The sequence below is a fragment of the Xiphophorus hellerii genome, chromosome 20, assembly GCF_003331165.1.
Source record: "Xiphophorus hellerii strain 12219 chromosome 20, Xiphophorus_hellerii-4.1, whole genome shotgun sequence".
Lineage (NCBI taxonomy): Eukaryota > Metazoa > Chordata > Actinopteri > Cyprinodontiformes > Poeciliidae > Xiphophorus > Xiphophorus hellerii.
The window spans coordinates 8,926,355-8,953,767 of NC_045691.1; the positions used below are offsets into that span (position 1 = coordinate 8,926,355).

A 27,413-nucleotide genomic window follows, 5' to 3' on the forward strand; every position below is an offset into this window, starting at 1 on the left:
TCACATTAGCAGGGCTGCCACTTACAAGATCAAGTTCAACGTTGTTTGTGAATTTTCCTTTGACAACTGAAGAGAATCATCATAATGCTGTTCAATAATTCATGTATCCATCACTCACCTGTAAGATATGCCTTCTGTTAAATCTCAATAGTTGCATGATCAACAGCTCGCTGGTCCCATTAAAAAAAATAAAGCTCACTCACCGCTTAGTCATATCCTGAAAGTCCACCAGCTGGATTTACTATAATACACAAACTCTGCTCTTTCCACACCAGCAGCACAGCATCATCTGTACCCCATTTCACTTTTATTAAACAGATTAAAAAAATAATCCATGCACACATCTATATTCAGTTGGACATGGCTCTTGTATCTTTTTAAAGGTTCAACACTCCTTGAGTCTTCTCCAGACCAAACTATTTCCAGTAATGCTTCTACTGGGATTCACATAGCTTTTACAACTGCAGTATGTAACTTTCGTAAAAAATGTTTTTACAAATACTTTCTGGTTGTTTCTGATTGGTCGTCAGAAACAACCAATCACAGCCAAGAGGAAGGTCTTAGCACTGTCAATCATTCTGATGTACATGCTGCTCACAGCCTTTCCCTTTTTATTATACAACAGCTGGTTCACCACAATGGAGTTTGCCACAAATGCCAGAGTTAGTTAGCAAGGCCACTGATCACAGCAGTTAACCAGTTTTCCTGGCTAGAACAGCATTAGCACATTTAGCAGCGCATACACGAGTATGACCGACTGGCGCTGGTAATATAGTAGCACTGGGAGGAGCTCCATTTATTTTTTTACAGATCATCTGTCTCACACCATACCATCACAATATCTTGACAGTATTAAAGTAAATATGTTTTGTAAATAGTTACATACTGCTGGTGTTAAGCATGTTTTCCATTAAACCCACTTTTCTGTGCTATAAAACATTTTATTTTGGTTTGATGTAATCTCATTTTAAATAATGTTTTTATTAACGGCAAGAAAATCACAACTAACACAAATGCAGGGGAAAAAAAACAGCCTATGTGCAGCTAACAACCAGTAATCAGTTATTCTATTGGCTATTTTTATATTTATAGATTAACTGGATAAGAATTTTTACATTCTGCAGAATTTTCATTTAGCTTAAGTTTATTTAATGCACTATTAGAAAATGCACTATTGCACTTATGCACTATTAGTGCATAAGAAAAATGAAAATAATTAAATTTCTCTTTTACATGAGAAAAACTTTTTGCCCAACATGCAATATATAAATCCATTTGCATACACTTGATAAATTGTAGCAAGGTGTGCAACAGTATATAAGAAAATTCCAACATATGAAAAGCTCAGCCCTTTCTACTTATTACAATGTTGGGCTATTTTTTGTTTGTTTTACAAAATTGTAAAGCTAAAACTATGCCATTTCAGAAGTTTTGGGTAAAATATTTAAAGACAAAGGTGTTTAATCTTAAATGTATATATTTTTGTACTATTTTGGCTTACTGTTATGAAGGTGCTGTTCTTTCAGCAAATGGGATGTTTTAGAGGCTGTATCTTAATTATTTGATTAGTAAATTAACAATTATAGCAATAATTGATTAATCACAATAAACTTAATTAATCTTCAGCCCTATATGCCAGTGGTATTGTTAGTCCTTTAGGGGTGATTTCTTGCGTTTTAGATCTCTGCCTGATTCAACATACCTGTATGAAACGTAGGTCCATTACCAGGCTTCTGCAGAACCTGAGGACATACTAAAAGGGCAGTCCAAGCATTTGAGCTGTGCTAGGAGCAGGAACACATTTAAAGTATGCAGGATATGGCCCACAAGTTTATGTTATGCACCCCTGCTCTATACCAATGGCCCCCATTGTCAACAGATTTTGAAGCAATACACCACCTGTTGGAATGTGGTGAACAGCAGATTTGTGCTATGGATGTGCAGCCAAAAAGAACAAAGACAATGCTGAATCCATGACCGTAAGGACGAACTCATTGCAAACTAGTGCTGGGGAACCTAATAAAGTGTCCAACAAATGTAAGGTTTAGTATAGTACTCCTTCAATTGCACAGATATAAACTGTGCTATTTAACTTTCTGTACTTTCAGATGTCAATGATAATGCAGTATAGCTGTAAGGTATTTAAAGCAACAGGTGAAACGTAAAACCAAAGGGACAAGAGGCATCTATTGGATAAGCTTACTGAATCAAGGTTTACATCCAGGGTAGGAGGTGCAAGTATTTTGAATGGAGGAACACAATACTAAGCTATAAAAACAAAGACTTACAATGGTAAAAATATTGAATTGTGTTAAGTATTTCAAGACAGACAAGTATAAGCTAAATCAAGTTCCCATAATCAGAAAGTGACGAGCAGACAGTTGGAAGAGATCACTGCAGGTGAAGAATGTCCATTTATTAGCCAAAGCAAAGGAGACTCCACATCAGGTATGGTAATACGATCATACAAATTTGTTCACAGCAATATCAGAAACAAATACGAGCTTTAAGGTGGAAACATCAGAATCATGATAGAACTTACAAGCAACATAATTCTAAGAAACTAAAAACACTACAGACTTCATCTCAGCACTCTACAGTCCAAACACCTACAAAACATTTTCTGCAAAAAGGGGATTGGGGGTATTCAGGGAAGCATAATTCAAAAAATGCATTATCATAAATGTGACAGAAAAAAAATTAGCAGCTCTGTTAAAAAAGAAAAACACGACTCCACTGTCTTGCCATCCCACATCCTCTATGTGGTAACACTGACCAATGCATCAGTTTTAATCAGCATTATTTTAATAAACAATAGGGGATGTAAGCATAATCACCATTGCAACAGATCACAGACATTTGATCGCAGCAAAAAAGCTTCTCATAATTTCAAAATTTGAACATGATTCAACGCAGCGGCAGATTTCAACAAAGCAACATAGGATGTAAAGATTTGAATGCAGCGACAGTGCATGTAAATTTTTTACCATATCAAAAAAACAAACATTTTATCACAGCATCATACTGTGGTTGTTCATCTTACCAAGCAACAGAGCATGTATATTTCAAACCACAGCAGCAGAGCATTAAGCACATACAGCAACAATGTTTGACACTTTACAATAAGGTTATCATACCAAAGAAAGACAGATGACTGTAGACAACATGACGAGAAAAAAAAGCTACACTCTCAGTGAAAATAATATGGAAGGACCAAAATCCTGCCAACATCATTATAACCATCATATTCGCAACCATTGTGGGTTTGTAGAAGCAAAGTCAGTGGAGCAAATGCAGAAAAATAACCAAAAAAAATATATGGATTACAGTCCTTTATGGACAGCCTGCAAATGGCAGGGCTTACCTGTAGGTATCTACACAAAGGAGGAGTTTTGATAATGACAGTCACTGAGCTGAAGGTCTCAACAAGGTTCTTGACAATTGGCTTACTTCAGAATCAATCATGGTTGTGGTTTAGTCAGAGTTGTTGATCCAGACGAATGTAAAATCTTATTTACAGTCATTTATTAATAATATTTAAACCAGGTTTATTTTAACTTTACGTGCTCCAATAGGTCTGTCATTAAGTTCCATTACTGCAGCAGTAGCCTCATCTTGGCTCTGGAAAGCCACCATTGCTTCACCATTTGGCATGCCTTTATCATTGAACTGTAAGCAGACTGAGCCTGGTACCACCTGGTAACCATAGAAGAAGTCCATTATCTCATCCACAGTTACAGTGAATGGCATGTTCTGAAGCTTTACGATTGTTGGACCAGCAGCACTACGCTGATTGTTGGGGTTGTTGGATCCTCCAGGGGCCGAAGGGTTCCGGAGGGCTTCGTTCCCAGGAGTAAACACTTGCTGTCCACCTGCTGCTCCACCACTTGGAAGTCCCTGGTTATTGGTGGTGGTGTTAGGCCCTCCACCCCGGTTCTGTCCTCCTCCACCTCCCTTTCTATTGGCATTGTCAAAAGGTACTAGGCCTCGAAGCCCATCCTGGCCAAAAGGAGCACCTCCGGTAGCTCCAGGGCGAAAACCAGGTGGCTCCAAGATAGGAGTGCCAGGTATTCCTGGAACCAGAGGAGGAGCAACACCTAGATTTACTTCCCCTAATCCTGCTGCCAAAGGAGGCATGGGAGGAGGACCTGCAAGCCCGTTACCTGGGGCAGAGAATGGCGTAACAAACGGGTTACTGTTGAGGTTGCCCATCGTGTTTCTAAGAAAGGTAAATTCATCACCACTCATGGCTGCAAAAGGATTAATCTGGGGCTGCTGGGGATTAGGTGGTGCCTGCTGGTGCTGGTTTTGGTTCTGATGGCTTTGGTTGCGTTGACCTCGCTTGTTTTGAGGTGGAGGATTTCTCTCAATCTCCTTCATTTGTTCAAAGGTCACCAGATGGACAAAGGCATCACGGCCATTGAGTTTTTGGCGGTGTAGCCTTTCAGTTTTGCGAGCATCCTCCTCAGTTCTCAGCTGTAGGATGGCCTGCCCCAAACCATTGCCATTACTATCTGTCAGGACTTTCAGCGTTTCCTCATATATGCCTATACCATCAAAAAAGGCACGGACATCCTTCTTGGAAATGTTGTAGGGAATGTTGCTAATGTGTACACAATTCCTTGGTGTTTTCATGCCATCTGGGTTCTTGCCATCACCTTGTCCTGCTTCACGTTTGCGGATAGCATCAATCTTTTCTAGCATTCCTTTTCGGCTGATTGGATGGACCTGGATAAAGCGGGAGCCCATGTATTGCATGTGAGCTCCAAGCCCAGTCTTGTAGTCCTGTTCTGACTTAAATTCAAGGAAGCCCTCCCCTGTAGCCCGCCCATTTGGGCCATAAGAAATAAAGACACTATCTTCTACAATAGCCAAATTGTTGAAAAACTCCTTAATTTGTCTCTTGTTGGCCTCATAAGGCAGACCTTTCAGATAGACACAAAACTCCTGCCTGTGAGGAGATCGTGACCTCTCTCGTTGATCTCTGCCTCCAGGACCAACATTGATGCGACGGTTCTGATGATCATGGGGCTCATTATGTAATTTACTAATATTATGAGACACATGGCTCATCCTGCTGTCACTGAGGCTGGCCCACTGATGCTCAGAGCCCGGACTGATGTCTATGAATCTTTGGCCCATCATGCCACCACCTCGCTTCAAAGCTTCAAAACTATCCTGGGGCAAGAAGAATTTGACAAATGCCCTTCCATTTGGTCGACCCTGCCCATCCCTCTGTAGGCGAACCCCTTCTACTCCAAGACCTCGAAAGAAGTCCCTGACTTCCATCTCCGAGCAGGAGAATGGGAGATTTTGGAGGAGAACATACAATTCATCAGGGTTTGATCCCCCTGCTCCAGTGGCAACAACTGCTGCAGCTTTCATATGAGCTTGAAGGCCAAGTGAGGCCAATGGAGAAAGAGGATTGAACAACATGGGATTAGGGGTTCCAAGAGGCAGACCTGAGCCCAGTCCTGCTGGGGGAGGTAAAGAGGGGTTGAAGGGAGGTAGAGAGGGCATATGAGGAAGGTGGGCTATAGGTGGCACTGGGGGACCTTGGGATAAAGGTGTAACAGAAGGAACGGGCGGAAGGGTGGACACTGGAGGAGGAACTGAAATAGTGGGCAACGTGGGCATTGGGGGCATGGAGGGCATGTTGGCAAGAACAGAGATGGGTGGAGGACCAGCATTGAGTGATGATAGAGCTGTGGAAATTGTGGGAGTTGAACTATAGTTATTGGGGAAGCTTGGTACCACATTGGCCATGGTTGCTGATGCTTTGTTAGTTGGTTGGTCTTGTGATGAGCTTACAGCAGTCACTGAAGCTGGGGTGTTTGTAAAACCCTGATTCCCATGGCTACTAGATCTCCCTCCTGCCCCACTTTGCACCGTGGGTATGGAGGCTGTCGGTGCTTGGCGGTTTGCATTTCCAGGTGTGGGTGCTGTTATCTCTACTGGCCCTGCTCCAGCTTCAAATCTACGGCGGCTAAGTTCAATCATGTTCTGCATTTCTGTCTTGCTACTGAGTAACAGTGACACTTTAGAGCCTTTAATGGACCCGCCTGTACGCATCATCCCTAGTCGAGCATCCTCATCTGTGGCGAACACAATGAAGGCTTCACCATGTTCCCCACCCACGATGTGAACTCCCCCATCAGGAATGGTTAGGCCGGAGAAGAAGTGTCTGATGTCCATGGTCCCAGCCACTATGGGCAGACCCTGCAGCCTGATGACTACAGCCATATTGACTGTTTAACAACAGCCCTACAACCTGGGGAGAAAGCAATACTACCATCAGATGAAAAACAGAGGGAAGCAGAGAAGTTTCTAAATGTTTCAGACTTCAAACTATGCAGGCAAGTAACATTAAATTTTTGATAATGTAGAAAGCGTTTTTTTTTTTTTTTTTCAAACTTTGCAAAGTTATTTTGGCCTCTCATATTGGAAACCAGAGGTGTTTTGAATTTTAAAAACGCATCACTTTGAAAAAATCTTTAAAAATGAAAAAAACTAAAAGGCCAACCTCTCGCAAGTTTGGTAATCTTGATTCAGAAAAAAAAACAATAAAATTATGAAGCAAATTAGATTTTTTTTTGCTCTTTAAAACAAATGGAGGCTATGAGCATGAAAAAAGAAACTCAAAAAAGCCAATATTCAGAAGACTCTGATTTCACACTGTAGTTTCATGCCAAGAAATAACTGAATCAAATCATTAATTTAAAAGCTAAAAATAAAGTCCAAAATGTTGCCATGTTTAGAATTGTTCATGGGCTAGACACTAAGACAAAAGGGCCAAATACCTGTGATCAATTGATATTAAGCAAACAGGTACACAAGCCATTTCATACAATACAAATCATCTTAAGACAGTTTGGATAATAAGTACCTTCTGTTTAATCCAGCAAATGTGTTTAGCTTGTAGAAAACCTAAAGCATACAAATTAACATTCTGATGTCAAATTACCCTGATGCTTACACTACAAAAATAAAGTAACTCAAAGTGATATGAGGCATAAACAGATTACTTTTTGGTGACAATGGGGGAAAAAACCTATAGTACTATTTTACTCAAGAGTTTCATGGGTCATCGAATAATGACAAACTTACTTTCAAAGTAAGATTTTCTCATTTAGTCACAATTTCATTAACAGAAGGATATAGTCACACTTTGCTAATAAACACACATTTTTACACCTCAAGTACTAAAGTTAAACTGAAGCTGGATCAATTTCTTGGACACCTTTAAAAAAAAAAAAAAAAACAACTTATTTTCAACATTGTAAAGCAACCATTCAGCTCCATAAAACACTTTTTAAAAAGTCTTCTTATCTTAGTCCATTTAGGATGCATTGACACATGCCCAGTTTGGTCAGCTTTAATCAAACTGTAGTACATTTGCTTAGAAAGTCTGGTTCATTTTGGGGGAGGTGAATGCACAATTGAATTCTGAGTGAACTATGGCTGGCCTAAAAACGTAGATCTCAGTTTTGTTGACGTGAACAGGCACAGTTCAAATACGATTGCCAAGCGGACTGGAGACCACTCCAAAAGCAGGAAGCACACTGTGGTGAAAGGCATTCTGAGTAAATACAACCAAAACAAATGCACAAATCTAGAGTAGTGGAAGAAGAAGAAATTGCTCGGGACCTTTTATCAAAGACAAGACAAATACTACATCCACTAAAATTTGACACCATTACATTTTTGTTTACATTTGGTGAAGAAGGAAGTTGTGCTCAGTATCTTCTTCAGAGGTTTTTGTGCAGTTTCCTTCAGTGATTATTTGTGCAGCATCACCACAGGCGAGGGGGGGAACAGGTTTTTCAAAGGGTTTGGTTCGTTTGACACAATGCAGTGTGAAATCGAACTGCACCAGATGAAAATGTAACAAGTATTGTGATTTCGGACCCCAACTGAACTGAGTCTACCGGACAGTTCAGGACAATAAATTAAAATAACAATCTGGCCAACTGTTGGTTCTTGACTTTCTTAAAAAAGTCTTGAGTGGGGCTGGGCAATAACTCAAAAACATTAATTTCAAGTGAGCTATTCAAATGGCTCTAAATATTTACCCTTCTGCATACAAGTCACTGGAAGCATACGCTCCTGAAGGTACCACTCACGTGTTTCTCTACCAGCTCATCTGGAAAACCAAGTGTGTCTGTTTCAGGTGAGAAGAGGCATCATGGCCAAATACTGTATATTGAGATTTAACCCAATTACATTGAGATATCATTTTTGAGGTCAAATTGCCCAGTCCTACCTTTAAGTCCAGAACAGATAGCTGCTTCCAGATTGTAAACCTGCTACAAAACCAGTGTATAGAGAACTAAGTCATCTGAAAAGGAGAACACATCTGTACTAGAGATGTACCGAGAATCAGCTAGTGACCAAAATGAAACATTGACCAATCCAAAACTTAAAAGTCCATTCTTTTTCCAATCTATAAAATCTTCATATTGATGAACTAGCAGATTTTGAGAACCACACTTGGTGTGTGAGATGTTACTGGAAGATTCCAAGTTAACCATTTACAGTATCAATGAGATGTTCCGAAATTAAGTCAGAAGCACAAAAGCAAATTTAAAAGAACAATGTACTCTGTATGCATTCATATTGGCTGTTCAGTCAGAGAGCTACAACAGACAGCTCCTATTGTGCATTTTGCTCAATATTTCTTTTTTTGCTGTTTGATTTGGTACTTAACCTTTTTGGGCAGGAGAAACAGCCCTCTGCCATAAGATACCAATTTGTAACCACCTTGGAAAAGTTTTAGTTTAACTAGCAAAAGGTGGAAGACAGTCTTGAGCCAAATTCAACAGATACCAGGAAGGCGTAGCTTAATAGTCATTCTAGCAGAACTGATTACCAATATAACATCCAAGACATCTTAAAAGATCAACTACATAATATTGTCTGTATCTTTTTTTAAATAGTATGTTTTTTAAATGAACTCCTCTTACAGACATGGTGTGATGCTACCTCTGCTTCTGATAAATAATGACTAACTGAACTCAAGAAAAGTGTGCTAAAAATCTATTTTTATTGCTGATAATTAGAGTTCATACAACAAAGCAAAGCAAGCTAAGATAAATTGGTTTATCAAAGTTTTAAACATTTTTGATGTTTCTGAACCCTACTACTGACTTCAGTTAAAAAAATAACTCTTAACTGTCTCTTCTTAAGAGAAAGTTTTAGGGGTTTTTTTTACCTTGGAATGCAGAGAAATCGGCTTTGTTTGCTCAAACTAATCAAATGTGGTGCAAAAATAAATCTCATGCAGTTCAAACTCACCAATGCAACTAAGCAGTGTGTATACTTTCACTGAGTTACAGGATTTCTGCAGGACACTGAAACCTGGTGAAAGGGTCAGAGAAACAAACATTCCTGTTCAAAACATTGTTCATACAGCAAAATGACATGAAGGGCGAAAAAGTGAAAGGTGTGTTTCTGTAACTTGCAAAATGTATTTTATAATTTAATCAGTGTCAACAGCTAACTCTGTATCAGACTCAAAATGTGAAAAATACCATATTAATGTATGACTGCCTAAAAATTTTAACTGAACAAACATACTAAGATTTATCAAAACTGAACTTTGAGAATCAACTAATGACACAAGCCTCCCAACCTGGAAGAACTAAAACACTTGTAAAGGATGAAATAATCACAGCAACAAAGTTACCCCAGAAATCCAAAGGACTCAGCCAAGTTCTGATGAAACCAGATGTCAACACCAAAAAATCCCCTGGAGTTATCTCACAATCAGGCACTCAGCAAAATCTTACAGATATGCATCTTCATACATCTGAGTCAGCAAACAGCACTTCAGCTCCTCCTTGTACAACACATCAGAATGACCATCTTAACCAGCAAACATTATGATATCAACCAAACATTAATATTATGACAGCAGGAGAAACTCTGTAGACAACAGAAGCATTATCGTTAATTTTTAAAAAGAAATCTTAGGAACATTTATTGAGAGCAGCATTAGCATCATGCCAACCAGAGCAACATAAGCATCATATAAACCACAGCAACGTTCACAACTGATTATCAGCAAAGAACAAAAGATAGCAGCTGATGAACAGAAAAACAGTGGAAAAGAGCAGAGCAATATGGCAGCTAAGACCAATAAAACACGCAGAGCAACAGAAGATGGAGCAAACTTGCCACTTGTAAGATCCTCTGCATTGCCATTCAAGATTGAGGGGCCACTGCCCTCTGTAACTCAAGCAAAGCTAAAATTGTTGAAAATACAAAATGGCTTCATGCCTGCAGTGTACTACACAACATGATGCTCAACATCATCATCCCCAGAGAACCAAGCGCTACACTGCAGATTACACAAAAGACAACAGAGGTGAAGAACAATTCTTTGAATGCTTTGAAAAGTAATCTTCATTGAAGTTGTAATGATCCTCTCACATTGGTGTCAATGTACCTAAACAGGCAGCATAAAGAGGAGAAATAAGACCAAAGTACAGTAGAAACCAGGAGAAGAAACCATCCAACCAACCCTGGATACTCAAGGAATAGCGATGCAAAATGAAGCTGGAAAGATTCAGAAAACCACTTCCTGCAAAAAGAAGAAAAAAATGCAGATTTTTATTTTTAAACAGCAAATTCAGAATCAGAGAACAAAACAAACAATACTCCCCATGTTTTTTAAAGTAACTAAATCATTAGGAGGGACATGCCAACGCAACATGGAGACCAAATCTCTGACAAAACAATAAGACAGCATCAAAAATATCTGAGGTCAAATCAACATGCCTTTTCCAACCTCTTGCTATTATTGCAGTCACTGATCATTTCTGACTCTGCTCGTACAAAGCTCCACTGGCATCCACATTCTGAACAGGATTTCATAAAAATAATTGTTATATTTAATAATCTTCAGTAATTCAGTCCCTTTACACACAAAACTGAAATCATGCATACAAGATATAAAGCCATTCAGAACCTGCATTATGTTCTCCAACAAGAGTACTTTCAAGTAAACATTAATCATCAAACACACCACAAATGAGCAAAAAGAAAGCAGAACCACAAGGGCCACTTTTTTCAGCTAAAGTATCATCATACTCAAAATGCATGTGTGGCAAATGTGTTATTTTACTGTAAAATAAACTGTATTTTTTGCACTGCATTGAGCATTTGCCCTGCTTTAGAAAAAAACTATATTAATGAGAAGCAATATATGCACTTTCAGGGCAAACAGATAAATCTTGTAAATAGAGAGAAATAAACCAGTATCTATTAAACTGCGATTTAGGATCTCACGTTTTCACAGAATTCAATGGAAATGGGGGAACATACATTATCCCAGAATTCAAGCTTTTAAAACAATGACTTCGGCTACACACACAGTCTTAGTTTAGAAGCCCTATGCTAATTTGTTTCGAAAATGTTGCCAACACCCCTATATAATCTACATGTACATATACGACATGAAATAAATTACTTGAGAGAATTGGTCTAAGTTCAAGTAATGAATTAAGTCAAGACATGCCATTATCATTGCTCCATCCATTTTCTGTACACCCTTGTCCCTTAGAGGGATCTGGAGGGGTTGGTGCCTATCTCCAGCTAACTTTCCGGGCGAGAGGCGGGGTACAAGCTGGACAGGTCGCCAGTCTGTCGCAATATCATTGCTCCAGTTTACTTTTATTTTAATCAAACTGGATTCTTGAATGAAAATACTTTGGAATAAAATACTTTAAAAATATTTTGTTTGCGTTTACAGCTTCCTGTATGCAGCCGTAAACACAATGAATCAAACGTTAATCAGCTAACCTCATTGTGAGCTGTACCGTGAAGAAAATAATGAATTTCGGCTAGCTAGCTAACGGTAAATGGCAACCAAAAAATACGAGATTTCGAGCAAAACCATGCTAAATATTTAGTCAATGCTGTGCGAACTAAGCAAAGCTTCGACACATATCCTCTACACACATTTTCTAAAACTCGTTATCGACTAATTCCAACCAGCGTGTTTCATTTGTATTAGCATCCATTGAGGCTAACCTCCCATTAGCAGCTATAGCTGCTTGTGAAACCTGTTAATGAGTGTTTTAGAGCTGAAAACCGAGCAGTACGCGGGCTTTCCGAGCCGCCTGGACAGTGTCATTAAGCGGCCTGTCGAATGTGGATTCTTACCGAGGAATTTTGTCAATTTACACACTGACGTTTTAGTCATACACGGGAGTCTTTTCTTCTCTCTGCAGGGTGTTTCTGCACGAAATGTCGGCGCAAACACCGCGATAACAGCAATAATGACGCGAGAGTGTGCAGCCTCCGCCCCCTGCTGGTTGAATCTGGCTAAAGCAAACTCTTCTTAATTTTTATTGGCGGCTGGCAAAAAAAAAACGTCGGGTAGGTATTACTGCCACCGTAAGTGGAGTGTGGTTCATAAGGATTTCATTTATAATATCTAGATTATAGATATTGATATTAAGGCAAACTCACTTCGTCCAATAAATAAATTCTAATCTGTTGAAAAATTTAAAACCATGCCAATTAACTAAAATATTAATTTGTGTAAGAAAATAGTACAATTCATCAGTAAAACTGTTTAATTTATAGACATTTCACTGCACTTTAATCCAGATTGTATGTATTCAGACTCCTTTAACTGTTTTACATCTCAATGCATGTTATTTGTTTTGTATAGAACATAAAAAAATATGCTCTCTGCAAGGACAGTGAAGCTTGTCAGAATTTTGGGGAAAAGACTGGGACTTGAGACTGAAGCAAAGGTTCAGCTACAAACAGGAGCCAGAAATACAGTGGAATGATTGAGTGTTAGAGTGGTCTAGTCAAAGCCTACACCCAGACCAATAGAGAATACATCTAAATGTAAATATTGATTTTTCACAAATAATCTCCACCCAAGCTCATTGAGCTTGAGCTGTTTTACAAAGAATAGATAAACATTTAATTCACTAGAGGTGAAAAACTGGTAGAGACACAGTGAAGAAGCTTTGCAATTATTTTAAAAAATGTCCTTGCACTTTGCCTTTACTTTATGTTGGTCTCATCACACAAAAAACCTGAGAAAACACCCTAAAGATAGTGGATATATTGGAGCATGATATGGAATGTGAACATGTATCTCAGCATGGTGTTAGAAAGTGAAATATTTAATTATTTCAGATAAAGAAAAAGATAGGTAAAGATATTAGAATGTGAATACAGACAATGGATGTTTTTCCTTTTCTTAAGTTTTTTTCAATGGTGAGCAAAAAAAGTTTTTTCATCTTCTTTAACAAGCTGATTTTTTTTTCTTCTTTTGAATCCTTTAATCATAACCTGTGCATTAACCTACAGTGTATGTGTTAAAATATTCAATGTTGTCATTTGATCAATGTCATTTGGTTTTAAAGCTATTAAATAAGTGAGCCGTTGACGATATACTCATTTTTTGGCATATTTTGCAGTTCTACTTCAACTCAAACACCAGCCAGGTGGAAGTAAAGTACTGGTGCTAAAAGTTGAGCTGGTTGGACCTTTCGAGTTAGCCTTTAACTCTTTAACAGAGTTAAATATGAAAGAGTGATATGACCTCCTGTGTAAATAGCATAAAAGAAAACACAAATTGGTAAAAATCTTGATTGCATAAACATAAAGCAGTGATTTTATTGGGTACTAACGAGCACTGTGTAGCAACAGAAACTGTGGAGTAATGAAATACAACAGCTGGAGGAGCCTAGGAATAAAATACATCTCTTAAAGAGATGTTTACATTTGCTTTCCTAGCATTGATTTGGAAAACAATTTTCTGGATTTCTTTAATCATCTCATATGGATGTTTGTCAAATTTCTGTTTGGAAGTTATTTCATCACAGTTGTTGATTTATTAAGAATTACAGTCTTAAGAATGTTCCACATTAACTAATGAAGTGGACATTTTAAATGACAACCAATGACGAAGGTTCAACCTGCTTATTTGATGGGAAAACTGAATAATCCTTCAGATGGATCATAAAAAAGAGATGAGACAAACTGACACTTATGTTTAGATGCACACTGTACGTTTTTTGCCCATGAAGTGGACCGTTTCCTATCCATATGCCATTTTCATGTAACACTTACTTTATCAAAAACAAAAAAAAGAGCTAAATCAAAGAGTGCAAACACTCCCATACAAATACCTGCTTTCAGATATAACTGAAATCAACATTTACAAAAATTCATTTCTTTTCATCCCTTTTCGATTTGATCAAGGGCAGCCTCATTAACGCATCACCTTGACAGGAGGCAGCGTCATGTGGTGGGCATGCGTTTCATCCACAGGGTCAGTGAAACTGCTCATAGTTGAAGGCAGATGTTTTTTTTAATATTACATCAATATTATATCAAAAAATTTTAACTGATACATACTGAAGCAGCATGACTGCATCTATATATAAAACGGTAGTAGATGAATGTTCACTATAGTACATTAAAATAAATAAGAACAGCTGGCATAACATGCCAGTTTTTCCTTTTGCTTCTATTCATTTTAAATGACGTATTAGATTTTTCCTCTCCTTGCATCTTACTCAAAAATGGCACAAAACTACATATTCTGTCCATTGTACTCTATTGTTCTATCCCTTATCATGATTTGTAGGATTCAGCTTACTCAGCTTTCAAGCTGTATCTCAGATCATATAAAGTTGCACATTTTGTGGAAGCCTCCTTGTAGAATACAACTATCAGAGACAGCAGTGTTGTTGCTTAATGTCTCCTAAGAGACCAACTTGAGGAACTTGTACAAAAACGAAGAGCTACAGTTACAAACAGACTTCAAGTCGGACAGGAAGTTTGTGCGTGTTTGCTTAGAGGATAAAATAGCTGGACCATCCCAAGAATTTCTTAGGAACCGTAATCGTTATCGGCAAGTAGTGGGTGGGGTCTAGTGCTGCGTCCACTTGATGCTCTTCAGGTCAATGCCTTCCTGAACCATCTCCCAGAGAGGACTGAAAAGAGAGGAGATGGAGGAAGGTTAGGGAAGCCAGAATTATCTAAAAATATGTTACAGTCAACAATAAGACCTAATCAGATGAAAAGTAAGAGTTGGTCACCTCATCTCTCTGAGTCTGCGGACGTGCTGGATGCATTTCTCTGCTGTGTAATCGACTTCTTGTTCTGTGGTGAACCTGCCGATACCAAACCTGCAGCAAAGGGATTCTATTTGATCTTATGAACATAGAGTTTCATTCCAAGACTTCTCACAAGATTAACCAGTGCAATTTATCTGTAAATATACAGAACTAATTCATTCCAATCCAATCTTATCTACAGTTATAAGTCAGGGTCTGTTTATATGACTGGACTATAATAATTGATTCTATACACCAGGATCTGAACAGGACTGGTTTTTATCAGGACTCTTAATAGATTTTTGGTGAATTGACACTAGATAAATAACCCAAAAGAACTTAAAATATAGAGGTCCCATAACCAAAAAAAGGAGATCTCCTTTGTCTAGTATTTATACCTGATGGAAGAGTGAGCAAGGTCTTCATCTGCTCCAATGGCTCTGAGAACGTATGATGGCTCCAGAGAAGCTGATGTACATGCACTGCAATCACACAAACACTATTCTCTTTAAAAAAAAGTAACAACATTATACAGTTTTAAACTCATATTTGTTAAAGGTTGCAGTCTGACCTTCCAGATGACAAAGCAACATCCTTCAGCGCCATCAACAGACTTTCTCCTTCCACATAGGCAAATGAAAGATTAATGCATCCTGCAAACACACACATTCAGGTTTTTTAGTAAACAAGCTCTAAGTTCAAAACTGTCTTTTATGCTCCTCTTTCAAACTTTCTGAACGGAGGCTTTTAGGTTGAATTTAAGAGCAAAACTTTAAAGTTGGTTTTAAGTTTAGAAAAAAAGACTAACTAGATAACAAGCATGAAAGAAGGGAAGAGTGAAGATAGCAAAAAAATTACCAGGGTAGCGCTGTTCTGGGTCTCCATTCATGACAACGTCAGGAATCTCAGACATGATTTTCTGGACCAGACGGTTAGCTAGCATGGACACTCTTTGATGATCATACTAAACACATAAGCAAATATTAGGTAATCATCAGGTCTGATCACTCAGTTTTTCTTCCTGATTTTACCTCCATCTCCTTCTGAGATATGCTGCAGGCGGCTCCGAGTCCGACGGCCAGCGGAGTGGGCACCGTCCCAGAGCGAAGACCTCTCTCTTGGCCGCCCCCATTCTGCAGCGGCTCCAAACGAACTCGAGGTCGGCGTTGCACATACAAAGCGCCCACACCTGCAAACAAACACGCACGTTACCAATTTACTCTCTCATAATTCATCAAAACCCATAATGAACAAGAGAAGTAAACAAATACTTTACTTGTATTTGGTTTAAGTATATGGGTACAAAAGGGTTTGTTACAGGTATGAAATGGAAGCAGGCTGTTTACATTATTATCTTAACCAACTAATGCTAATTATGCTAACCTTTGGGTCCGTAGATCTTGTGACCACTAATTGACATCAAATCGACCTTCCAGTCAGAGACACTGATAGGAATCTTTCCAACAGCCTGCGCAGCATCAGTGTGCAAGAAGACTCCCTTGGATCGGCAAATCTGACCTGAAAACAGGATGAAGAGTAAACCTTGATCAGACCAATAACATTAGCCAAGCAACGACAGTTGGCTGATTTACTTTGTGGTAACAAGCATTTATTATATGCTGCCACATCTACCGATTTCCTTGATGGGCTGCTTGACTCCAATTTCATTGTTGACGGTCATCACAGACACCAGTGAGGTTTCTGGACGGATGGAGGCCTCCAGTAACTGCAATGACACACACAGGTTTTATAGTTAGTTCTACAGCCTCTATCAAAATTCCACAAACACTCTGTTACGAAGAGAAATTCTCGTGATTGATTTTTAGCAGTCAGTCTTTATTGGAGCAGCCTGACAGCATCTTACCTCTTGACTTCTAAAGATTCTTCAGATCTATCAGAGTGTGATAACATTTACTGTCTTCAGTTTTTGACAAAAATGGTCAGATTTAGTTCTAAAGTTTTTCTAATTTTTCTCTCGAGATGTCATTATTTTTATTGGACCAAAGCTGGCTAGTACATAAGAAAAAAACATAGATAACTTCAAACACAAAGTTGTTTCCTACTTTCTCCCTGCCCTGAGTATGTATTGTCATTTGTATGTGCTGTTATTTGTAGAAAAGCAGTTGGAAATTCCTAGTGGCTGACTCTTCTTCAGGGTCAACCTGGGAAGTTTTAGTCTTTTCCTTTTATCTATTTTGGACTATTTTTTCCTTTCATTCAGTTGCATAGGATATATTTCATATAATATGTCAAAAGTTTTAAACAGTCTTCTCAAAGACTCACATTTTACCAACACTAAACCTTGACATTTAACATGGGTATGCACATTTGAGAGCCACTGTAGACATTGTCAGTGTGAACACTGTTGTAGTGTACCTGCAGGTCCAGAAGTCCATTATTCTGGACAGGCAGGTAGGTGACCTCAAATCCTTCAGCCTCCAAGATCCGACACGAGTCCAGAACACATTTATGTTCAGTCTGTGTTGTGATCACATGTCGCTTCTTGGCCTGGTAGAACCTGGCCACGCCCTTCAGGGAGGAATACAAAAGATCAACACCGAGTGAGGTGCCGTGTCTTAATTTGTAAAATTTAATTTAATTAAAATTTGCATTTTAATTTGTAAAATGTTTTTTTTATTTTTGCTTGGTTTTGGTGTGCTTTAATTTTATCATCATCTTTAGGTATGACTTATTAATCAATTATTTCCATACTATTCAAGCATTTTGCAACCATAAGAGAACACAACAGCGTACATGCTAATATATGTGCAGCAATTATTTTGTTATAAAATAATTTTTTTTTATTTTTCCTTACTATAAAACAAAACTACATGTCAAAAGTGAGTTCAGGTTGTCTGTGTGTGTAAAAATAATAAAGTAAAAAGACGGGACCTTGATGGCCATGTTGTTGGACTCTGTGGCTCCACTGGTGAAGATGATTTCTCTGGGATCGGCTCCAATAAGATCGGCCACCTGCTGCTCATGGAAAAACACACAAAGTCAGTGGCTATTTTCAATATTTTTGTACCACTTTCCACAACATGGTCCCGAGTTTCCTCAGCTTTCCCAATGATTGCATAAATGTATTCCAATTTATTCACATGACAACATGATATAATACTAAAGCAACAGAGGGAAAATCTGCATTTAGCAGAAAGGGTTTGCTAAAAGTAAACCATTTAGAGATGTCAAGCAGACCTGCAGCCCATCCAGTGGCAGATTTTGATAGGGGCACAAGAATAGTCACAAAAGTACAAAGTTGTACCCCAAATTAATTTTCTGTTGTAGAAGGTAGGGGAGCTCTTATCGAAGTATTTGCATACTACAAGTTGTTTCCTACTTTCTCCCTGAGTGAGAGTCTTTATACCTTTCTGGCAGTCTCCATGGCAGTCTCGCTCTCCCAACCATAGGCATGTGTCCTAGAGTGAGGGTTTCCATAGTAATTCACCTGGAATGGCAACATGGCGTCCAGGACTCGAGGATCCTAAATATACCAAAAATAACTTGTTAAACACACACATAATCCATTAGTTTAGGAAGCTGCATGGTGCGCTGAGGCCTGCTTCAAAAATGATCTTAATGAGAGGTTTTAATAGAAGCACAAGTCTCTTTCAAATGATAAAACTGTGAATTTGTTCCTAGTAAAGATGGACAGGATTTCCACATGATCAGATAAATCAACTACAAAGAAGAAGTTTAGGAAGTTAAGGTCACACAAAGAAAACCTTACCCAACCTACAATGGGATATGTTAGCTGGAGAAGCTGATTTTTTTTAAGAGCTTCTTTGCTCATTAGCACTTTGAAGCTGTTGCCACATGAACAGAAGTCATGACTATTGAGCTTCAAAATACAGAACTAAATTATAAATGCAAATACAAGGCAAAACAACTCATCATAACTTGCTGAATAATTGACAGGAAACAGTTACCATAGGAGTAGTAGCCTGGAAGTCCATGTAGAGGGGCCGCAGCTCATCTTTCTCCAGTTCATGTTTCTTGATCAGCTCTACAGTGAAAAACACAATTCACACATTTTAAACTCACTATAAAAAAGTCCAAGACAATCAGGATATTATACAAGTTCAAGATAATTTCAAAAGGTTCTGACTGAATGCAGTATAGCTATTTGTCATATTTTCTGATCTATCCAAGCTGATTAAATGATTGACCCAAAATCAGGTAATTGTCAGATATTTCAAAAATATAAAGATGCTCTGAAAACAACAATGGTAGTTTGACTGATGGAAGAATCAGCTGGAGTGCTTAGCCTGGAATCCTGCCTGGCTATGTCATTGATTTATTCATCAACTATCTTTATAAAATTAGGGAATACAAAGTGCAATTTTTTGTTGTTTTAAATTGTACTTATCTTCAGAAATAAAAACTACACGTTAGCAGTATAATAGTTAACATACATTTCTTTCAATTGGAAAATAAGTTTTTAAGTCAACAAACCAACTAATGCACTAATTGAATTTTATACAAAAGATAATAATTATTATTAGATTGACTTGGTCAATATGTGCAATATAAAATATACTCTGGTTGTAAACCAAACGTGTATGGAAGTACAATACAAGAGACACCATATCATAACTACTTAAAAGCATTAGTGTTATGAAAACTAATGCCCATAAACACAATTCTTTTTATAAGTTGGTCTTTCAGACTCATTTATATACAGCAAAGAAATAGAATAGCTGTGTGATTTTTCTGACACAGTGAAATGACATTTAATTAGATCACAGGTATTATATGGTTTCCTGTACCCCCTAATAAACTGCGTCACTTTGGGATTAGCTTAATGCTAGCTACTTTAGTTTAAATAGGTAGGTTAGATTGCTCCTGGTTGTTGTTACCTTTTTGCATGGAGCTAACGGCTGTCCGCTCAGGACACAGACGAAAAGTAAGCCACGAGGCCGGCCTCAGCAGCCGGGAGGAGATGGTCTTGCCCGGGGAAAGCATCGGGTCGGTAGACTGACTTCAGCTAAAGCTCTGTCGACCTCCGTCCACACCAACACTAACTTGAACACCGAAAATCCTAACGATGTGAGCTTGATCAGAAAGCAAGGTTCCTGTTAGAGAAAGCTGAAGATAAAAAGTCTTCAAAAAATGTTGCACACGAGTAAAGTTCTGTTTTTATCCGTTAGTCACTCGCTTACATACAGGTTGCAGTAGAACGGGTCAATGTCAATGCAACACATCAACGTTAGCTTCCGGAGCGGACTTTCAAAACAAAAGACAATAACAATAAAAAAAAAAACAACTACAGTAACAAAATTTTCTTTTAGGTAACTCATTGACATTTTGAGTAAATATATAAATACAGCTGTAACATTTATTTCCTGATTAAGGATAATTAAAATCTAATAATGCATCTATATAGGGAAAATATTACATAACTTTGGTTGTGCAATAAATTACACAACTGAGGTCCATTGTTAAAGAAAGTAAATGTAAAGGATAAGGTTTTATTTACTGGCAAAAATATTTGAACACATCAACGTACAATGGTCCTTAAACATTTGCACAAAAGCTGCTCATCTTCTTTAAGTGTCTTGGATGGAATTCATATTAGCAGCAACATGTAACAGCACCTTGTTACAGTAAAAACTGGTTCTCTATTGCTCTAAATCCCTTACACAACAGGATTTCACATTTAAAGTGATTTAAAGTGATACTCATTATTATTATGCACACTTCTGGAGCTATGCTGTAGGATAGCTAAAAATTATTTTCATCCTGCTAGTTTTTCTTTTTTTTCTTTTTTTTACATGATGACAAATCATGTTGCAACAATCTAGTGTCCATCTGAGGCAGGAAACATTTTATTTTTCAGTCTAGGTACTAAGCTAAACAGGTAAATCCAAAGGCTGAGAACAATCTTAGGACATTATGAGATTCTCACATGTGATATTCGTGAGTAATATAATACATATAAATATTTAGTACTGTTTATATGTAAACATTTAAAATAATATATATAACATCATCTAACTGCTTTTATGTAAAACCACAAAGGAATTTTTATTCCAATTACATTTAAAGTTAATAGAATAAAATAAAATAAACACTTGCTAAGGCTAACTGTAAATAGCCATAAGTGTTTTTCATTACAGCAAATTTGAATGTGTTTTATTTTGCCAGTAATTTTGAATTCTGATTAGAGCTGTACGCTTTAAATTTTTGATTTTTTATTTCCTGCTTAGTGCTGTATAACTGTTATATGGATTAAAAAGGTGTTGATATGTGGATTACAACACTAAAGGAATTAAATCTCATAATAACCATCAGTAAAGCTTCATCTTTGTTCGGAACGGCATGCTACAAATAACAATCAGCTAACAATTGCTGTACATGCTTGTTTACTATAGTTCTTATAATTTTATAGTAAAATGGGCTGCAGGGTTTCTTTAATTTTTGTGCTATGACTCTCCATGTTTCCACAAACTTGAAATGAACATTTCTAAGCCAGGCAACTGACCGATATGTGGAGAAGCACTGTGCTGCATGTTATGTAACAAAAAATGTGTATAATGTTTTTAAACCAGGGAAGAACAATCTAGTTTGTCTCCAGGATGGGTGGGGTCTGCAGGGATTGCCTCCTTCCTGACCCTAGACCTGTAAAAGTCCTGGATGAAGGGAAAACCAGCTATGATGATCCTCTCTACAGACCTGATTAACCACACAGTGATGGATGTGCACAGGACTTAATAATGTATGACCAGGCAGTCCTGTACAGTCTCCAATAAATCTCGATTATTCATGATAAGTTTACTTTGGAAAATATATAAAATACCATTATTTAATGATGGTCGTTACAATTTATATGTACTAACATTTCTTTTCGCTTCATTTTGTGAAGAAAGGTAACTATCATTTTAATTTTCTGCTTCCACATCTCTGCCGTTCAACTACGTCGTAATTGTTTGCAGCTTGACTTTACTGTAAAATAGTTGCAAAATAAGTGGAAGAAGGAGGTGGGACTTCCTGCGGCCTGTCCGTGCTCTTATTGGCTGAAGGGAATTGTTTTGGTTCCGTGTAGGGCGGGATTAAGGATTTGTACATTTTGCTAGATTGGCTAAAAGGAAACGTTTATGAAACTTTATCAAAACTACATACAAGCTTTATTTTAATACATATTGGATTATTATGACTTCTTTATTTTTGAAGGTGGGGTTTCAATGAATAATAGAATTTAGTTTTCATTACATAAGGCCTTTTCTTTTAGTGATTTTTTTTCTTCTTCAAATGACAGTAGTTTGTACTGCCCCATATATTTTTATGTATATATTTTCTTGAATAAATGCATTTGTATTTGAAAGCAAGTGATACATTATTTTGTATCATTTTCAACACATAACATTTTAGTCCATCCAATTTCGATTGAGATTTAAGTTGTTATAATGATCTTTTTGTTTTAAACGTTTCCTCCAATGAATGACGTTCATGAAATATTTATGTTAGACTTTGAAGAAAAACTTTGACAGGTCGTATCTGTCAGGATGCCTGTCATGCTGCCAAACACCAGCAGAGGGCATCTTGAATCCGGAACAGGTTATTGGAGGCGGTGACCAAAAATTACACAGAATTCTTGTTAAAAAAAATTCACAAAAAATTCCATATTAAGAAATTATTTCAAAATATTATGTTGCATAACTGTGAAATGTAGGTTATATACAGCATCACATTTTGCAACAAATGGAAATAATATTTAATTACACATTATTACAAGTGAAGATTTGATCAGTTTGTATGTGCTGGTTTTGATCTCTTCTAAGATTTTTTAGCATGCCAACGATGTACCATTGGTATTTTAGTTATTTCCTTTGGAGGATTCTTTGGGGTTTTAAGAGAACATCAAGTCCTCACGTTGGTACTGACCCCTACTTTGATGACTGGTTTAAAAACTCACCTATTTATTTAAATTTTTACATAATCAACACAGATCTATAAAACATGAATTGTGTATTAAGATATCCGTATTCAATGTTAAAGATTTAATCCAGATTTTAAACCATAGCTGACATGACGTCTGCCAGATGCTGGGAAAGGCAACGAGAAGTGAAATACTTCTTACTCAACTGCTGTGCCGGAAGTTACAAATCGGAAGCCAACTTCACTGACGTCCAGAATGCAGCCATGTCTAAAGGTCTAACTAACGACCTGTAGTTTATTGTACTTAAAAATATAAATATCCATGGCAACGGTGTAAGAAATGGGAATGTTTTTACTACGACGGTGGATTTCACCTTAAGGTCAGGATTTTATTTTCGGGAAATTGTGTCTGTTGAAGTGAGAATCTGATGTTGCTATCAGAGAAGCTAACCTGTCAGATTATTTCGGCTACAGATTTCTGTTTCCATGGTTTTGAATTATTTAATCACACAACAAGCCCTTTTTAAATATGATCTGTGATTAACTGCTTTGGTGAGCACTGTGCCATCGTGTTTGCACCGGTTTGTATATTTGTTATATAATTATTGTTGACAGGTTCCTGTTTTACTAAATGAGAAGATAAAGCTGTTCTGCTCTATCTTGACATCTCTTCAGACTGTTTACGCTTTTTTGCGCAACAATGGGAATATGGCGCAAAGTGTCACTGGTTTTAAACAGTCCCTTGAGTCATTTTTCTCCGCGGGTTTTGCTTGTTTTATTTACAATAACACGTCGACATAGGGAGGATATTCTTGTGTGAGAGTGTGTTGGTCATGCTTCTAATACTTAGAGGTCTAAAATCTCTGTTTAAAAAATAAACACACTAATTTAACCATTCTCACTACAGATTAAGCGGACAACATAACATCTTAATCAAGTTCCCCTAAGTAAAACGTGGCTATTTGATCCCTCTTTTGCATTTTTACATGTAAAAAAATACTTTACAATGCTTTGTTGTGTACAGTTTAATGCATGCTGGTTGCTTCACATGCATTTTTTTGTCAGGTTGTCAGCTTTTCATTCAACTGAATACCCTACTTTTAACAAAGCATTGGAAACTCAAGAGATAAAACTTGTTTGTGAATGAGGAGAACAAGCAGATGGGGTACAGGTAGGCGTTGAAAGTCCTTAAAGTGTGCAAAACAACAGTGTGTGTGTTTTCATTATGTGTACCAACATTATGGACCAGGCAATGTCCAGATACAGTATTGGGTAAGCATGATCAGCTGAGGTTTGTAGGTCAAAAGTTCTGACCCAAGCTTTTGTTTTCTGTATTGGATTTACATTTTCTTTCTTCTTTCCTTCTTTTTTATTTCTTTACCTCTGTCATGATTTTATGACATTTTGTATATTTGTGTGGTTTTAATGATTTTACTTTGGATTTTTATTGTTTGTAACTCTGATTTTGTATTTATGAGTTTTTACACAGCATTTGAGAAAAAATAATTCTCACAGCCAACCATGGTGGTGGTGGTGTGGTGATGTAGGCCTTCTTTGCTTATTCAGTACCTGAATTGAAGTCTGAGTGTCTGTCAGTCAAGGCCCTGAATGACTTGCAAAAACGTTTTAGAGGGACATGGTCATTGCTAAACTTAAGTCTGATTTATATCTCGTGACATTACCTTTAACATGGCATTCATGCTTGAAAACCCTCAAGTGTGGCTAAATAAAAATGCTGTAAGTCTAACTCTTAGTCAAAGTCCTGACTTAAATTTGCTTGAGACCATCAGCAGACCATTCTTACAGGTTATAAGGTGTCCTCTGCCTGATGTTAAAATTTGTTTGATTGATTGTCTGAAATGTAAAAAAAAAAACAGAAATTAGTATTGATAATAAAAAATAATAATAATAACCACTGACATAGAGGGATTACAAGCCAATAGAGACCAACTATAATGTATAGTTTAGAGAAGATGGTCACAACCTTTGGTTTCTTTACAGGTGAGGTGACACCATGATCCTGATTCCCTGCACCAGTTGAAAACTGACTGTGTTTGACAACAAAAGTGCTGTCACTATGGGGACAACAACAAGCGAGCCATGTATCTACGACAAACTGTCTGAGAGCATCGACATCCTCCGCCAATCTGGTTACCGCTATGGCATGTCAGAGAGAGAAATTGAGAGATTCATCAAGCAGGTCCTGGAGACCAACGAGCCAAGAAGAGAGCCTCCACAATTCCCCATTCTAAGAGCCACCATTAAGGTGAAAAACCTGTGGATAACATAACATTCTTGTAATGTCTAACTGTACGGTAGAATGAATGGTTTCTCAATGTTTTAACATCTTTTGTTTTTGTGCAGTTTCTGGTTGCTGTGGGCTTCCTGCTGGTGGTGGTGCTGGCCTTCAACTACCCGCAGAGCTCCCCCCAGTTGGGACTGGTAAATCTGGGCTGTTGCAATCGGTCGTCCCCCCTTAGCCATATCCGCCTGCTCTCCCTTCCTATTGCCAAGAAGTACAACCTGCAAGGTGGGAAGCTTTGTAGCTCTTACAAAATGCAAACTTCCAGAAGGCTTGTAACAATCGGATCTTAATTTGGGACAAATAGCTTCTGTATCTTGGTGCACAATTTTACAAATTTAGGAGTCTTTCTGCTATATTATGTGTCATCCAGTTTAAGGAATCAATTGGAGCTGTAAATATTAATTCCTAAAGTGACTAAAGTGACTTTGAGGTCCAGGAGGTTTTTAACGTCACAAACTCTGATTTTCATCTTGTGTTTGTGTGTGGCAGGTTTTCATGAGTGGTGGAGTGCTGGTTCTCTCCGGCAGAGTCTGGTTAACTGTTCGGGATGCGCAGAAATCTCCTCCGTGCTGGAAGTCCCAGAAAGCCTCAGGGGAACTGTGACTCTGCGACGGGGACCTCAGCTGGTCCTGCTGAAGGTCAGAGCTCCATTTGATCAAGAGTAGCCATCTGTTGAGTCGCCCATTGTTGCTTTTGGATATTTGGTGCTATCAGAGCCTACTTTAAATTTGTTTGGAAGTATTTTTTCCCAGTTTTTTGAATAATCTTTAGATTTTTTTTCCTGATAAAAAGGATAAACCAGGGTCTGCTGAATTTAATATAAACACAACACTGGTATGATGTGCCACAACCTGTGGTGATTACAGTTTGACACAAACTGACACATTTGAATTGTGTTTTCAAGAGTGTAATGGATCTGAGTTTTTTCAAACTCATTTTCAAAAATGCACATTGATCACATATAAATTAAATAAAAACTGCAGCAATAATACTCATTCTCATTAGACATTTTGTTGTAAATTCATAGTCTTTTTTTATTCATCAACACTGTCGTCTGCAGGGCGGGGAGTCTCTCAGTATCCAGCGGCAGCAGCTGGAGGCGCTCTACTTAGCCCATTCAGGCTCCATGTCAATTCTGCTGGAGGAGGACAGTGGTCTCCATAGCGGCCTCCCTCAGGGACCTGCCAACTTCACCCTCCTCTGGTGTGAATCTGTGCCATTTTAGCACATGGATATGCTTTGATTAAATTGTTTCATTGTCTTGCTGAAAGGTGAACCTCAGCACCAGTCTGATGGTTGAACCTCTAATGGGTTCATGAATTGTGATATTTGACTCCATCCATCTTCCCATTAACTCTAAAGAGTTTTCTTGTTTCTGCTGAAGAAAGGCCTCTCCTAAAGCATGACTCTGTCCCCATCATGTACAAAACTGGAATAGTGTGGTCAGTGTTATGTGCAGATTTAGCTTTCTACCAGATATTGCATCTTACATGTTAGTCAGAAGGTCTTATTTTGGTCTCATCTGACCAGAGCACCTTCTTCCAAATGGTAATTGAGAGTTCACTTGTTTCAAAAATGCCTTTCTTCTTGCTTTCCCTCCATAAATGCCTGATTTATGAAGTGGACAGCTAATAGTTTTCATATCGACAGATTTTCCACCTCAGTTATAGATCTTTGCAGCTCCTCCATAGTTACCATCAGGATCTCGGCTGCATCTCTGATTAGCATTTTCCTCGCTGGGTTTGTCAGTCTGTGTGAACAGCTATGTGTTTGTACGTCTGCTGATGTGTCACAGGCTTTTTTTAAAGTTGAAAGCTTGAGATGTTGCTAATAGTTTAAAATTGACGTTCCTTTATTTAACTTTATAAAGTACAAATATATTACTATTAAATATAGAATTTATTTATGTGTGATTTAATTTAAAAAACTAGATATAATTCATTCATGATCTAATAAATTATTTAATTTTCCTGTACTGAAGCACATTGTCAGGAATCTGTCCTGACTGCCAGGACATATTCTAGAAAATATTGGAAAAAATATGCATATGATCAATACGCAAGTTTTGATCAAATTGAATGTCTTTGTACCTACAGGAGGTTCAGTTCTGGAACCAGAGAAAAAGTGTTGAGATGGCT

At 37.8% G+C, this 27,413-nt stretch overlaps 3 protein-coding genes across 4 annotated transcripts in view; 1 reads left to right on the plus strand and 2 right to left on the minus strand.

The window, feature by feature from the left end:
* Nucleotides 1-2,391: 2,391 nt before the first annotated feature.
* Nucleotides 2,392-12,287, minus strand: rbm12 (RNA binding motif protein 12). 2 transcript variants are annotated; one of them, XM_032548447.1, is made up of 3 exons: nucleotides 12,166-12,287; nucleotides 9,295-9,357; nucleotides 2,392-6,271 (listed from the first exon to the last, which is right to left on the minus strand). In XM_032548447.1, the coding sequence occupies exon 3, from the start codon at nucleotides 6,241-6,243 to the stop codon at nucleotides 3,538-3,540; it is 2,706 nt and encodes a 901-aa protein (XP_032404338.1). In that variant the 5' UTR covers nucleotides 6,244-6,271; nucleotides 9,295-9,357; nucleotides 12,166-12,287; the 3' UTR covers nucleotides 2,392-3,537. The 2 variants fall into 2 exon arrangements, with proteins under 2 accessions (XP_032404338.1, XP_032404339.1); XM_032548448.1 differs by lacking the exon at nucleotides 9,295-9,357 and having other exon boundaries at nucleotides 12,166-12,282.
* A 1,328-nt stretch (nucleotides 12,288-13,615) lies between these two features.
* Nucleotides 13,616-20,298, minus strand: nfs1 (NFS1 cysteine desulfurase). The gene is made up of 13 exons (XM_032550220.1): nucleotides 19,952-20,298; nucleotides 19,022-19,098; nucleotides 18,460-18,576; nucleotides 17,985-18,068; nucleotides 17,469-17,621; nucleotides 16,725-16,818; nucleotides 16,476-16,610; nucleotides 16,124-16,281; nucleotides 15,951-16,056; nucleotides 15,664-15,745; nucleotides 15,491-15,574; nucleotides 15,075-15,164; nucleotides 13,616-14,969 (listed from the first exon to the last, which is right to left on the minus strand). The coding sequence occupies exons 1-13, from the start codon at nucleotides 20,055-20,057 to the stop codon at nucleotides 14,906-14,908; spliced, it is 1,350 nt and encodes a 449-aa protein (XP_032406111.1). The 5' UTR covers nucleotides 20,058-20,298; the 3' UTR covers nucleotides 13,616-14,905.
* A 2,892-nt stretch (nucleotides 20,299-23,190) lies between these two features.
* c20h6orf89 (chromosome 20 C6orf89 homolog) overlaps nucleotides 23,191-27,413 on the plus strand; it is a 6,684-nt gene continuing 2,461 nt past the window's right edge. The window contains exons 1-6 of the mRNA XM_032549669.1: nucleotides 23,191-23,350; nucleotides 24,972-25,236; nucleotides 25,335-25,500; nucleotides 25,765-25,913; nucleotides 26,336-26,478; nucleotides 27,372-27,413. Of these exons, the coding sequence (XP_032405560.1) occupies nucleotides 25,048-25,236; nucleotides 25,335-25,500; nucleotides 25,765-25,913; nucleotides 26,336-26,478; nucleotides 27,372-27,413 (689 nt within the window). The 5' untranslated portion in view covers nucleotides 23,191-23,350; nucleotides 24,972-25,047. The remainder of the gene's footprint in view (nucleotides 23,351-24,971; nucleotides 25,237-25,334; nucleotides 25,501-25,764; nucleotides 25,914-26,335; nucleotides 26,479-27,371) is intronic.